This window comes from Impatiens glandulifera, chromosome 8 (genome assembly GCF_907164915.1).
Source record: "Impatiens glandulifera chromosome 8, dImpGla2.1, whole genome shotgun sequence".
Classification (NCBI taxonomy): Eukaryota; Viridiplantae; Streptophyta; class Magnoliopsida; order Ericales; family Balsaminaceae; genus Impatiens; species Impatiens glandulifera.
In genome coordinates this window covers 22,177,540-22,192,987 of record NC_061869.1, presented here as the reverse complement: position 1 = coordinate 22,192,987, position 15,448 = coordinate 22,177,540, and the positions used below count along the sequence as shown (strand labels likewise).

General features: G+C 37.6%; 1 protein-coding gene across 1 annotated transcript; it reads right to left on the bottom strand.

Annotated features, from left to right (window-relative positions):
• Positions 1-8,950: 8,950 nt before the first annotated feature.
• Positions 8,951-11,462, bottom strand: LOC124913173 (calponin homology domain-containing protein DDB_G0272472-like). Its single transcript, XM_047453781.1, has 3 exons — positions 11,234-11,462; positions 10,754-10,920; positions 8,951-10,597 (listed from the first exon to the last, which is right to left on the bottom strand). The coding sequence occupies exons 1-3, from the start codon at positions 11,460-11,462 to the stop codon at positions 8,951-8,953; spliced, it is 2,043 nt and encodes a 680-aa protein (XP_047309737.1).
• Positions 11,463-15,448: the final 3,986 nt, after the last annotated feature.

Here is a 15,448-nt window from a genome sequence, read left to right as displayed (position 1 = left end):
TTGAGCAACCTATACATATACCCGAAATGTAGTTGTTAAAATAAATATAAAGAGTTAGGATATATGGTTTATAATTTACTCACTCTATGCTTGAAATATGCGGCAAATGTTTCTCCACGAGACTCTTTGTTATTGCAATACTGCATGTAATCTCTGAAAATAGATCGAATATTAAATAGCATACTCTTTAATGCTAATTAATAACAGTAACATAGAATTTACATGTAAAAAAGTTCTGCTTCGGGGCAATTTTTCAAAATGTATGAATGAGCTGTCACTCGATCGATATAATCCAAGTTGTATATTTTTCTGTTAGATAGGTCTTCCAACGATAAAAATATTGGAATGCCCGAGATTTCAGTTTGTGCATTTTCTTGCTCTTCTTCCTTCATATACTGGCACATAAACTAATACAATCATTTACAAGATAGCTCTCGCTTATAGAGGCTTCTGGGTGATTATTATTCCCCAAATATCTTTTCATTGTACCCATGTAATGTTCAAACGGATACATCCATCGATACTTAATAGGTCCCCCAAGCAAAGCCTCAAATGACAAGTGAACCGGGAGATGCATCATGATGTCGAAGATTGACGGCGGAAATATCATTTAAAATTTGCAAAGTGTCAATGTAATATCCATGTACAATTGTTCGAGGTCCGCTTGAATCAACTCTTTGAAACACAACAACCGAAAGAATAAAGACAAATTTACTAACGCATCATAGACATTATCTGGAAGTAATCCACGGGTTGCTAAAGGAATAAGATATTCCAACAAAATGTGACAATCATGACTCTTTAATCCCGAAATCATTTTCTCTTCCAAATTTACACAATCACTAATATTTGAGCAAAAACCATCAGGAAACTTGAGATCTTTCAAGAATTTACAAAGACGTTTTTTATTATCGGATGTCAAAGTGAAAGGCGCTTCTGGATAATGAACCACTCCTTCATCATTTATAGGATGTAACCATGATTGTATGCCTAACAGTTGTAAGTCTTTACGGGCTTTAGGACCATCCTTAGTCTTCTCTTTCACATTCATTATTGTTCCCAACACGCTATCACAAATATTTTTCTCAATATGCATCACATCCAAATTATGTCTCAATAATAATGATTTCCAATAAGGCAAACGGAAGAAAATGCTCAATTTGTTCCAATTGACTCCCCGCATTTCATGATATATCTTAGTTTTCTTTCTCAGATCCGTACTAAGATTTATTTCTTCTAGGTCTCGTGCTTGTTCGTAACTTTCTTGCCCCGTTAACAATCTAGGGGGCTCTCTATAATCAGTTCGACCATCAAACGAGTCTTTATCCCTTCTGTATTTGTGCTTTGGTGGAAGGAAGCGTTTATGACCCATGTAATATTGTTTTGAACCATGAACCAATCGAAGAGATACCGTGTCGTTGTTACAACAAGGACAAGCAAATTTACCTTTCGTACTCTAGCCTGATAAATTCGCGTAGGCGGAAAAGTCATTAATGGTCCACAACAACGCCGCTCGCATGTTAAAGTATTGCGAGGTGTGTACATCAAACGTTCTCACACGAGTTTGCCACAGTTCAGTCAACTCGTCGATCAATGGCTGAAGAAATATGTCAATTGCATCTCCCGCACTCTTTGGACCCGGAATTAACATAGATAAAATAAAATTGCTAGAATCCATGCAAGTAGTGGGTGACACATTATAAGGAACCAGAATAACCGGCCAAACACTATATGACATTTTTCCATTTGCAAATGGTTGAAACCCATCGCTTGATAAACCCAGTCTTACGTTTCGAGATTCCAACGCAAAATCTTTATAATTTTCATCGAACGTTTTCCATGTTAAGGAATCAGCAGGATGTCTCAACGTATCACTATCAACTCTTCCTTCTTTATGTCATCTCATCATTGGAGCCGTTTTTAAGGACATGTATAGTCTTTACAGTCTTGGTATTAGAGGAAAATATCTCAACACCTTCTTTGAAATGAATTTCCCATTTTGCTTCTCTCGAACTGCCCCACTTGTTTGGTCGACTTTCCATCTTGAAAGACCGCAAACTCTACAAGAATCTTTATTTTTGTCGTCCTTTCAAAATAGCATATAGTTGTTCTTACATGCGTCTATCTTGTCATACTTAAGCCCGATATCAGTAATGATTTTTTTTACTTTCGTAGTAGTAGTTTGACAATTGAGCGTCAATCGGTAATATGTAGTCCTTAAGTAGACACAACAACATATCGAACGAGGAATTTTTCCATTGACAGACATTCTTTATGTGAAGTAGTTTCAATAGTGCCGATGATTTGGTTATTCGAGCACCTTCATACAATGGCCGTTTGGAATCATCAAGCAATTTATAAAATCTCTGCGCATCTTCGACTGGTTCATGGTTGTTCGGGACATCATTAACGTTGGAGAACATATCGTTTATGAAATTGTGCATATAACGTTCTTCATTGACCTCTTCATTAACTGTATTATTCGTCTCCGTTTTCAGATCGTTGAATTCTGGCACGGCATCCTCTGACTGATCATCATCATCATCGTAGTCATCGGCATCTTCATCGACATCGTCATTAACCACTTGAGTAGTACGTCTCTTTTCTCCATGACAATATCAGTACTCATAATGCACATTTATTCTATAAATGATGAGGTGAGTCTTCACTTCGTCTATTTCCATAAACGGCGTGTTCAAGCATTTCACGCAAGGACATTTCACTGTTTGTCGGGATGTACTCCTAACACCAAACTCGAGGAATTTGTCAACACCTTCCTCGTAATCTGGATGATCTCGACGTAAGGTCATCCAACTTTTATCGGGTACTTCCATCTTTCTAATAAAATGGAAAACAACCCACATTATTATTTACTTAACTTTGTCTAAATTAATTAGGATTACATAATTCTAACATAATCTCTACATATCCAACCAAAATTCCACCTAATCTAATATTATCCAACCAAAATTCCACATAAACAAAAAATAATAAAACCTAACATAAATCAAACTTAAATCTAACATACATATAATCTAACATTATTTCATTCCTACACATTTCAAATCAATCAATTCTAATCAAACATAATTTTATTCATACACAATTCATTCCATATAACAATTCTAACCTAAAATCAAATCTAATTCAAACCAAATTTAATTCAACATTTCAAACCTAATCTAACATAAATCTAACATTAAATTACTAACCTAACTATATAATAAAATAACAATAACTAACCTTGCACAAAAAGAACGACGAAGAAGAGCGACTATAGGTAGATCGAAAAATAATAAACCTTGCACAAAAAGAGCGACGAAGAAGAGCGGCTGTAGGTAGATCAAACAATAATAAACCCTATTAATCAAACAATAAAGTATGAATCAAAAACCAAATCCAACAATTCATACAAAATTCAATCCAATTCATACAAATTCCAAAAAAAATCCAATTCAATTCTAACATAAATCAATACTAACCTAAAATCCAATTCATACAAATTCCAACTAAATCCAATTCATACAAATTCCAAAAAAAATCCAATTCAATTCTAACATAAATCAATACTAACCTAAAATTCAATTCATACAAATTCCAAAAAAATCAAATTAAATTCTAATTTCAATCCAATTCATACAAATTCAAAAAAAATCCAATTCAATTCTAAATTCAATCCAATTCAATTCTAAATTCAATCCAATTCATACAAATTCCAAAAAAATCCAATTTAATTCTAACCTAAATCAATACTAACCTAAAATCCAATTCATACAAAATTCAATCCAATTCATACAAATTCCAACTAAATCCAATTCAATTCAAACCTAAATCAAATCTCTAACATAAATCCAATTCAATTCATACCTAAATCAAATCTAACATAAATCAATTCATACAAAATCCTAAAATCAAACTAATCTAACCTAAAACTAATCTAACCTAAAATGAAGCTAATATATAACTTAAAATAAAAAACTTATTAACCTTCAAATGTCGTCGGCGACAGTCTTCAAACACCGGCAGCGACGTCGTCAATCGGCGGCGCGGAGGAGGTTGCTTCAATCGGTGGCGCGACGGAGGAGGTTGCTTCAATCGGGCGGTCTTCAATCCGCGGGATGCTCGTCGTCTTCGGCTGGAAAGTGGACGGTCTTCAATCGGGAGGCTCGTCTTCGGCTGGAGAGCGGACGGTCTTCAATCGGAAGGCTTCGTCAGCTAGAAAGGGGCGGCGCGGAAGAGGCGGTGTGGAAGAAGAAGCGGGGAGAGAGAGTGCGTTTAGGGAAAAGAAACGGGGAAGAGAGAAAGAAGGGTTTTTTTTAATTATATAGGTGATTCCCGAGAGTTATATGAAAACTTTTGGTTTTATTTAATTAATTCCGAGAGTTATACGAAAACTCTCGGTTTTTGTTAACAAAATGAATTCCAAGAGTTATATGAAAACTCTCGGTTTTTGATTGTTTAAATTCCGAGAGTTTTCAAATAACTCTCAGTTTTGATTATTTTTTGACATTTATACAATTAAATTTAAATACACAAAACCGAGAGGTTTTGGTATATCTGTTGGTTTTTATGCATATTTCCGAAAGTTAAATATTTAACTTTCGGTTTTAGAACATGCGAAATTGTTAAATTATTTGGTTTCTCACTTTCTAATAACGTTGAACAACATTAATTTAACACATTTGATATCCTTAAAACATTTCCCAATCCATATGATCAAACATTACACAAATACATAGGATAATTCTACATAAACATTCATATACACTTCTCTATATGATCAAACACATTCATGAACATTTTAACATTAAACACAATCTAAATTTTTAAAATAAAACACACACTTGATAATATTAGTTAGGAGTCTAGATTGGAAGGTAGAAAACCAATTAATTTAACAATTCGTGAACTAGTAATTCCGAGAGTAAATAGTAAAACTTTTGGTTTTTATGGGTATTTCCGAAAGTTTTACTCTTAACTCTCGGAATGACCATTTCATAAATTCTTAAATTAATTGATTTTTAATTTACTAATGACCTTGAACAGCATTAATTTAACACATTTGATAACCATAAAACATTACATAATCTATATGATCAAATTTATACACATTCATGTGATCATCAAACACAAACATATATATACACTTCTTTATATAATCAAACACAATCATAAACATTTTAACATTAAACACAATCTTAATTTTTAAAAAACAACACACACTTGAAAATTTTCTGTTTTTTTATACAAGGGTCAAAAACCGAAGGTTTATTTGAAAACCTTCGGTTTTGTCCCTTCCCAGACACTTAGAAAAATTTATGTTTTTTTTAAACAAGGGTCAAAACCGAAGGTTTTCAAATAAAACTTCGGTTTTGTCCCTCACAAATCTTAGAAAAATTTTCTGTTTTTTTAAACAAGGGTCAAAACCGAAGGTTTTCAAATAAACCTTCGGTTTTGTCCCTTCCCTAAACTTAGAAAAATTTCTGTTTTTCTAAACAATGGTCAAAACCGAAGATTTTCAAATAAACCTTCGGTTTTGTCCCTTCCCAACACTTAGAAAATTTTCTGTTTTTTTAAACAAGGGTTAAAACCGAAGATTTTCAAATAAACCTTCAGTTTTGTCCCTTCCCAACACTTAGAAAAATTTCTGTTTTTTTAAACAAGGGTCAAACCCGAAGGTTTTCAAATAAACCTTCGGTTTTGTCCCTTCCCAACACTTAGAAAAATTTATGTTTTTTTTAAACAAGGGTCAAAACCGAAGGTTTTCAAATAAACCTTCGGTTTTGTCCCTTCCAAACACTTAAAAAAAATTCTGTTTTTTTAATCAAGGGTCAAAACCAAAGGTTTTCAAATAAACCTTCGGTTTTGTCCCTTCCCAGACACTTAGAAAAATTTCTGTTTTTTTTATACAAGGGTCAAAACCGAAGGTTTATTTGAAAACTTTCGGTTTTGTCCCTTTCCAAACACTTAGAAAAATTTTTGTTTTTTTAAACAAGGGTCAAAACCGAAGGTTTTCAAATAAACCTTCGGTTTTGTCCCTTCCCAGACACTTACAAAATTTTCTGTTTTTTTAAACAAGGGTCAAAACCGAAGGTTTTCAAATAAACCTTCGGTTTTGTCCCTTCCCAACACTTAGAAAAATTTCTGTTTTTTTAAACAAGGGTTAAAACCGACGGTTTCAAATAAACCTTCGGTTTTGTCCCTTCCCAACACTTTGAAAAATTTCTGTTTTTTTTAAACAAGGGTCAAAACCGAAGGTTTATTTGAAAACCTTCAGTGTTGATCCTTTATGTTTTTTTATCCTTTTTGTTTATTTGAAAACCTTCGGTTTTTGGCTATGCTGTTTTTTAAAAAAAAAAGCAAACCAAAATAAAATAATTCATGAACAACATATTAAAAACCAAACTAAACATAATAATAATAATTCATAATTATGAAAACAAAAAACATCAAAATGTCATCGTTCGTACGGATAAAGAAAACACATAATTAATCAAACGATATAATCTATAAATTATTAGATGGGGGAGGAGGGGGTGGTTGATTCTGTCGACCCCTCAACAATTCAAGTTGTTGTTCGAGATTCTCCAATTTCTATGTCATTTCAGCCCTGTCCGCTTTAATTTCCCTCAGCAATTGGCCTCTTTCCGCATCCCTCAATCAGATTTGCTCCATTTCCAACGTCATATTTCTCACCTCTTTCTCACGAGCCGCAATTTCTGTTTGTGCTAGCAAATTCTAGTAATACCGAGACAGTTTCTCCGGTGTACGCCGAATACTCATACATGACTCACCCATCCTAAATGTATTTCATATATATATATGATCAAACACAATAACCAAAATATATCATTCATTTAACAAAATCTAACTGAATCATATATATTTAACAAACTAACCTAAATCTTATCTAAACAATAACAAATCTAAATCATAATAGCAAACAAATAATCTAAACTAGCATAAATCTAGATAATATAAACCAAATGATAACAAATCTAAATCTAAAAATAAAAAACAAATAAAATACTAACCTGGAACAGAGAAGAAGAAGAGGCGGCGGCTGCGGTGCGGGAGAGAGAGAAAGGAGAAAGAGGCAAATGAAAAAGAGAAGGAGGTAGGGTTTGTATTTATAAAGGTATTTACCGAAGGTTTTTCAATAAACCTTCGGTTTTGAGAATAGTCAAAACCGAAGGTTTATTGAAAAACCTTCGGTAATAAGAATCACGGGATTTAATTTTTATTGTCTTTTTTTGGATGAGTCAAAACCGAAAGTTTTTAGTATAAACCTTCGCAAATAACATTTTTAGGAAAAGGTAAAACCGTGTTAGGATCGGGGTCTCCCTTGGAGGACCGGGGTTCCGGTTTCTAGAAGGGTTGACCGCTTACACAACACAACACACGCTCTGATTGGTGATAGTCCAGTTATTGACTACAACCGTTCTCAACACTACGCAAACTGTCACAGACTCTTGAACCGGGTTCAAGGGTGGAAATGTCTGTTTCAGTCTGAAGCAACACACACGACTTGGATGAGTCTTATGAGGAGTCGATTTAAGGATTATGTATGGACCGGTTTTGATTATAGGAGTAGGATTATATTTCGGTTAGTGTAGTTCGGTTTTAGAATGAATAAGCAGGAAATAAGTAAAAGACACGCGACATGATTTTTTATGGATGTTCGGAGCAAACCCTCCTACGTCACCCCTTCTTCTCAGATTATGAGAAGGATCTCCACTAACTTTCAAAGTTACAACACTTACAATGTCGGTCGAGCCTAACTCGTTACTCGCCGGTTACACCAATTCAATCTTGATGTAATACAGTAACACAATACAATAAAGCTTTCGGTAAATGAAACAATAGTTTTGGATCGCGCGTGAGATTTATTTCTCTCTCTTAATGTATTTAAGAATCGTGATTAATGAAGTCGCTTTGTCTTCCTTTTATAGTAAATGAGATCCCAACGGTCATCTTCTTCTCTCACCGTGGGATTGGTCAGTTTAAAACCACGCCGGTTTAGAGATGTACCGTGCACGTTTCAACTTCCTGACACTTGGCAAGCATGCATATACCGATCAGGTATGGATGACGTAGCCGACTTGCAGTTTTGGACACGTGTCAGACATGCACCTTTCGGCTGTCTAAGTCGGATCTTCGGATCAGCAAATCATCATTGTCTTTATCGCATGCTTTCTGATCCAGATCTTAACTTCTTATATTTTCCCAAGAAACATCTATTTCGTCATATTACGTCAGCTTTGTAATTCTGAGTTTCCGGTTGACTCTTTCGTAATGTTGTCAAGCTAGAGTATGAACTTTTCTTTGTTAGCCAGTCTGTTTAAGATGTTGAAGCCGGTTCCTCTTGATCATGACTTGATCATCTGAAGCCGGATTGCTTTGATGTATTCTTCAGCAGGTTTATGCAGTCTCCAACCGGTTTATACGACTCGGTCTGTTCATGCACATGAAAATTGATAGTAGTTCAGTTTTCTGGCCGCTTGAAAATTAACTTACTTAATTTTTCTATCAATTTTTCCCTTTTTGATTATTTAGAATAAATATTCAAAAATCGTAATGTGTGGCCGGTTTGAAAATTAACTTACTTAATTTTTCTATCAATTTCTCCCTTTTTGATTATTTAGAATAAATATTCAAAACTTGTAATGTATGGCCGGTTTGAAAATTAACTTACTTAATTTTTCTTATCAATTTCTCACTTTTTGATTATTTATAATAAATATTCAAAACTTGTAATGTATGGCCGGTTTTGAAAAATGTGTTTAACAATTTTGTCCCTTTTTCATGTTTTTCAAAGAAAAATTTCAAAACAAGTTTGTTTTTCAAAAGATGTTTAGTATAATCATAAATTTGAGATCAAGAAAGATAACAGAGTTCTAAAACAAAATAATAATGAGTAACATAGATAAGTTGTTCATAAGAAGATAAGCTAAGGATTGGATGATCCCCCCTTTTCTTTTTCCTTTTGCCTTTCCTCCTCCTCTTTCTCCTTCCATTCCCTTTCTCTTCTTTCCACGTCAATTTGCCATCCGGTGAATACGCTTGATATACCGGGATTTCGCTGGTTGAACCGGAAGACACCGCCTACTGATCTGGGTGGGCGAGATGATTGGGCAACGATCGGACCGGAACTTGTAGATGCGGTTGATAACTCAACTGCTTTCTTCTTCTGCGGGTTGATTCGTGCAGCATTTTCCTCTTCTTCTTCGTATAGAGGTTCCTCGAATTGACCAGCCGGTTGAGACTCTTCGATATCGCTTTGTTCTACTTGATGCAGCAAGCTCTGAATCTGCTTTCTTTTATTCTTGTTCCTTGTTTTCATTGAGTGCGAATCTTGTGCTGGTGTGGATTCAGGTTGAGCGACCTTTTCTTCCTCATCGACTTGCTTAGCCAACTCGTGGTCCTTGTCTTCGGTTTCTTTTCTTAACTGTTCCCTAGCATCTTCTTCGGCTTGAATTCTCCGAGTTGTTTCGGCATCTAAACGAATCTTCTCTTGAGTTCTATCTGCTTGCAATTTAGACAACTCCTCAATCTGAGCTGTCATAGCTTGCATCATTTCAAGCAGGGGAGCGGTTGCTGTTTTAACAGTCTTGTCAATCATTGTCTTGATGGAGGTTTGAACCGTTTCGATGATTTCAGAGTGAATGGATACCCGGACGGTTTCAACTAGATCGGCTTGAATGGTTGCAATTTTGGCGTCCGTGGCGATGCTGAACTCGTTAAGAGAGGAGATGATTGTGTTAACAACAACCTCCTTTATTTGATCAAGTCCCAGAGTCTGATCAGTCTGCGATGGGATTCTGCTCCGGTTATCCTCTTGTTCCGTTTCATGCATCTGATGCCTCTTTTTCCGGTTTTCTGCCGACTTGGAAGATTCTACGGAATTGAAGATTGGTCTACTTAGAAACTGATCGCCATGCAGCAGAAGGTTTTTGCACTCCTCTCTCAATTCTGCCTCTAGCAGGTCAACATTGCGTGCGAGATCAACCCTTACTGTCTGAAACCGCTCAATCATTTTTAACTCCATCGGAGTTATTTCCGCCCCTTCGGCCTTCTTCAAGGCATCATTTACCGCTTGCAACTTGGCGTATTCCTCCATCATAGGAGTTTTAGCGTATGCGGCTTGGATGACTTCGGTACCCGTGACCTTGAGAGTTTCCTCTTCTAGCGCCAAGAGTTTCTCCCAATATTCATTGTCGTTGAGGTCATGGATCATGTCGGAAAGCTTTGTTTCACATCGCAACCTGACGCATAAATGATAAGGAGTGGCCAACTCTTCAGCTTCCTTATTCATATCCCGGATGAAAGATTGGAACATTTCTTCTTCTTCTTCTACTGAGATAGCTACCTCGTCTTCGGGTAAAATTTCAGATTGTTCGGGACCGGTTTGCAGTGCACTTTCTCCTCTCAACGGAGAACATTTAATTAAGACTTCTTTACCTTTGTTAACCTGAGATGGACCTTCAGGTGTGATTGGTGGGTTTGTCGGCCCATCTTGAGCCAGTTGAGGATTTGATTCGGTTGGAACAGATTTGTCCCCAACCGAATCGGATGGTTCCTTTTCTTCGTTGTTTCCCTTCTAAGCCGGAGGGGTGATGTTTTCTGGTTTGGCCGTTTCTTCGACCGGATGAATTTCAGGCTGACCGGTTGCCCCAACCTAATCAGTTTTCTGGAGAAGACTTGTTACATCTTCGGTTTCGTGGGTAACATTTTAGACTACGTCCTCTATTACCTCTGAGGTTCTCAATCCCACATCGTCGATTATATCGTCGAGGTTTTTGGTTGGAGACTTAGAATTTTCGGAGTGAATACAAACCTCCTTAGCCGGATTCTCCTTTGATTTGGAATGAGTTTCTTGGCTCCCCGAGAATTCGGCTTGCCTTGATGAAGGAGGATCGACTACGTTTGGACAAACAGTGTTGAGCGGAATCGGCTGAAGTAGTTGTTCAGTTCGTTTTGGTGCTTCTCCGAAGATAGAGTTTTCTCTGAATCATCCGGTTTCTTGGCGCTTTTCTTCGTTGACTTCTTCACCCTTCCCATTTTCTGCGGGAATTTTGTTTGTATAGCCTTTCCCTTTGGATCGGCTTGTTTCGAACTCTCACCAACCGGTGCAGCCGAACCGGTTCCTTTTGCGGACTTGGCCTTGTAGCTTTCGGCCTGGTCGTCTTAGCATATTATCGGGTGCGAGTGGTTCACCTTCACCGAGTTCAACTTGAAGGAACCGCAGGATCTTTCCGATCTGCATGGCGTATGATCTGCATGGCGTATGCTTGAACCCGACCGTTCATTTTCACCACCATTTCGCAGAACTGTTCGAACAGAACACTTCCCCAGTCAATCTTGTCACTTCGGACAATAGCCATCAACATTTGCAGCTTCAGCTTTGTTAGATTATCGAAATTTCCTCCTTTACCTTGACGCGGTTTGGATATGATATCCATTAGTCATCTGAACTTTGGCTTAAGTTTGTTCTTTCGGCTGGAGTGAGACACCAGATCTGTGTCATCACTTGAGATGGCTAGCCGGACAACATTAGATTCAGCAGCCGATAAGCTTGTCTTGAAGTCCTTCCCGGTATTTGGAAAACCGAGAGCTTCCGAGAAAAGTTCTTCTGTGATGTTGACTGCCTTGCCGCACACGGTGGCAGAAACTGTCCTCTTCGTCAGAGTCGTTGTTCCCAGAAACTCTTCAACTTCCGACGGATGCACGAGGAACGGGCCAGAAAGGTACGTTTCTAACCCAGAATCCCTTAAGGATTGAAGCACAGCCTTGTGTTCTTCTGCAGTGTGTTCATCGATATCGTTGAAATCGACCTGCAAGATGTATTTGAAGAGTGCTTTATCTGATTCCATAGTGAGATGATGCAACGAAGAACATGAAGATTAAAGAAGATTGGAATGCAAGAGAGTGCTTGATTTTTTAGAGAGAGAAAGCGTGAACAAATAATGAACTGTTTGTCTTATATAGGGAGCGGTTTTGAACGGTTAGAAGTTGGACCGTCACTTCATTCTGTATTTTGGCGCAAATTTTCCCTCTAAAAGTTACTGTAGTAACTTTAGGCGGTAATTGCGGAGAATAATTATGGACGGTAAACCGTGAGCGGTAAACTTTGAATTTGTAGATTTGTTTTGAGATTTTATTTTCTTAACCGGAAATTTAGTTAACCGGATGCTTTGGTTAACCGGAATTCTTTTATTTACTCAGATCGGAACCGGAAAGAGACTTATGTAACCGGAGAATTAGAAATATGGTATTCTTATATTAAACCGAAACAGAAGGAAGTGAAGTGATTAACTGGTCGTACAACAAAATGAACAGAATAACCGGAAACTACATAAGTTTAAAGAAGATCGAGCCACTCTTCCTCGATCATTCTGTCAACCCACTCATCCACGGTGTTGCCGGTCGTTCCTCAATCCTCGATATCCATCTGTTCAGCATGGGTCGAGTCATGGTGTTGGCCGGTCCGACAGGAACACTAGATCCATGGTTGGAACGATGAACTTGCAGGTATCAGCTGATTTGGGGAGTGAAACCTATCCTTCCCCTTGGAGCTGAAACAAGTTTCTTCAAATTATTGAAGAGATATGAAGCCCAGTTTATGGGCAATTGTCTAACGATGGCTATCATGATGTCGAAAGCCTCCCGGTTGTAGTTTTGGTTGGGCATTCGACCCATGATAGACCGCTGGACCAAGTCATGAAAGACTTGGTATTGAGGTGCAAGGTCATCCTTTTTTCCGTATTCATCAACAGGATGAATGAAGCTGGAAAAGATGAAGGCATCGTTTTCTTTGGCCGGAAAATACGGCGTTGAGAAATCCGAAAATCCTTCGGTTGAAAGTTCGAAAAAGTATGCAAAGTGCTCCTCAGTGAGCCGAAGAAATCTTCCGTCAATGATGGTTCTTATGCTGCCATCATCAAGTATTTGCCCATTATTGAAAAATTCATACACCTCCTCTTCGAGGATGGTGTCTGAACCCTCGATAAACTGTTGCAACCCAGATTCTACGATTGGTGAGAGGATGGTTTCTTCAAACCTGGAATTCAACACTTCATAGAAGTCGACGATGATGGTGTTTCTCATTTCAGCATTCATTTTCAAGAGAAGATTTGAACAGAGAGTGACTGAGTTTTGAGGATTCGAGCTTAGAGAGAGAAGAAAATATTTGAATTGTGATTTGATGGAGAAGAATGAAGCCCCCTTTTATAATGAAGGCGGTTGGTTGAATTTAAAGAGAATATTTGAAAAAATCAGACCGTTTATGAATGATCATAAATGCTTATAGATTTTCAAGAGAATGATATATTGTCTAGTCTATTCGGATTAGGCATGCTTCTTGGAAAGTGAACATTTCAGTTTTCAAGACTGATTTGATTTTATTTGGTGTAGCGCATTTAATGTCTTTTATTTCTTTAGGATTTCCTTTGGTTTCGACCGAAGAGGAAAGATAAGATTTTCATTAATGAAACGTACCAAACCGGTAGGACAACAAAATTACTGATTTAATGATTGAGGAAAGAGATGAAAAAGATTTAGGCATTAGATGAACCGGCAACTTGATTCTTCTTAGCCCTTGCTGCTTCCCACCGGTCGATTAGCTCTTGGATTCTCTCCTTCGTAAGCACGTGCTTCGGGTGAAGAGTGACAAAGGGCCCGGAATGGATGTCCAGTCTCACACAGAAACCGCTTAGCTGAGGAGCGTAGCCGGTTTTGTTCGAGAGAATCATCTTCTTCAGGTTGCTGAAGATGATCCAGGACCAGTTCATCGGTGTTCCGACCGTGATGGCAATCATCATTTCGAAAAGCCTTTGAGTATAGTAGTAGCTTTTCTCTCTACCCAGAACGGACTTTCCCAGAATCTCACAAAGAATCTGGTACTTGTGAGATAGTTGACTCTTAGCACCCTAGGGCTTAACCGGGATGTTGGAGTTGGAAAACCGATGACACATTTCTTCAATGGTCACCGGGGAGTAAGTGAGGTCGGTTACCCCTTCAGTGGGTAAACCGCAATATTCAGCGAAATCCGTCTCGCTAAATATAAAAGATTGACCGTAGACCCGTGCCACGATAATATCTCCGTGCACTTCTTTTGCTGTTTCGAAGAACTCATCGACTACCAAGTAGTCGATAATGAATCTGTTCTCCAAAAATCTTCTTAGCCCACTTCTTTCAACATCTAAGAACATATCCTTGATGTCATGGTCTTCATATTGGTATATGGAGTTGAAATCATCCAGCAGAATTTTCTTGGCGAGTGGGTCGGAGTTCATGTTCTTGTGATAGTCTTAGTTCAAGAAATCTTTGTGAATAGTGAATTTTTGTTAGGTGTTGTGAAGAGTGAAGGGTTGTTTATATAGCCAGAGGTTCGACTAGATTATTTGGTTAAGCATGCTTAGTGATGTCATCGATTAATTAATAGGCTTTAACTTGTTGAAGTGTATAATGTTTATTTCCAATGCAAAATTAATAATTACTAAGGATATTCATGATGACAGTAAATCTGTTGACAAGATGTTAGTCTCCCTCTCTTGATGATGGACACGTCTTGTCATCTCGATTGAGGTCAACTATTTTATAGATTATAAGCTTCATTTCTCAAGGTGTGCATGAAAAACGCGGTTAGCCGTCCCAAGTTAACCGAAAAAGTTCAGTTCATCTAAACCATGATGTATTTATACTGATTGGTTTTCCATGACCTGTTTTAGTTGGATATCTTATTCCGGTGTGAAGAAATATTGAATCGCATTAATATTTGTTCAGCTTTGGATTAAGCTTATCCATTTTTGCCAAGTCATTTGAACCGCATAGTATGTATACATGTGATTTGATATTTTGAAGTGATTAGGTATAACCGGAGACTTCCTCCCGGTTAGCATCCTTGAATATTTAATGGCCTATTTGGATACGGTTTGAGAAGCGAGAGCTTCTCCCTGAACGCATACCCAGGTTTTTCATGATAAAGGTATGTAGACAGCATGCATGAATGATCATGGTATAAGTTACTTGCTATCAGTAAGTCCTAAAATGTTTCTGAAATGAGAGAACATAGTTTCTTGTAGCGGTTTGGTGAAGATGCCAGCTACTTGTTGCTCAGTTGAGACGTATTCCAGTCGGATGTGCTTTTGTTGAACATGCTCCCGGATAAAATGATGTCTTATGTCAATGTGTTTAGTTCTTGAGTGCAACACCGGATTGTATGTGATCGCTATTGCACTGGTGTTGTCAGAGAATATTGGTGATTCTTCAGCTATTACACCAAAATCTCTTAGTTGCTGTTGGATCTAGAGGAGTTGTGCACATCAGCTTCTGGATGCTAGGTACTCTGCCTCTGCGGTTGATATTGCAATTGAGGTTTGCTTCTTGCTGTTCCATGAGACAAGCCGGTCTCCCAGAAACTGGGAAGTCCCACTTGTACTCTTTCTAT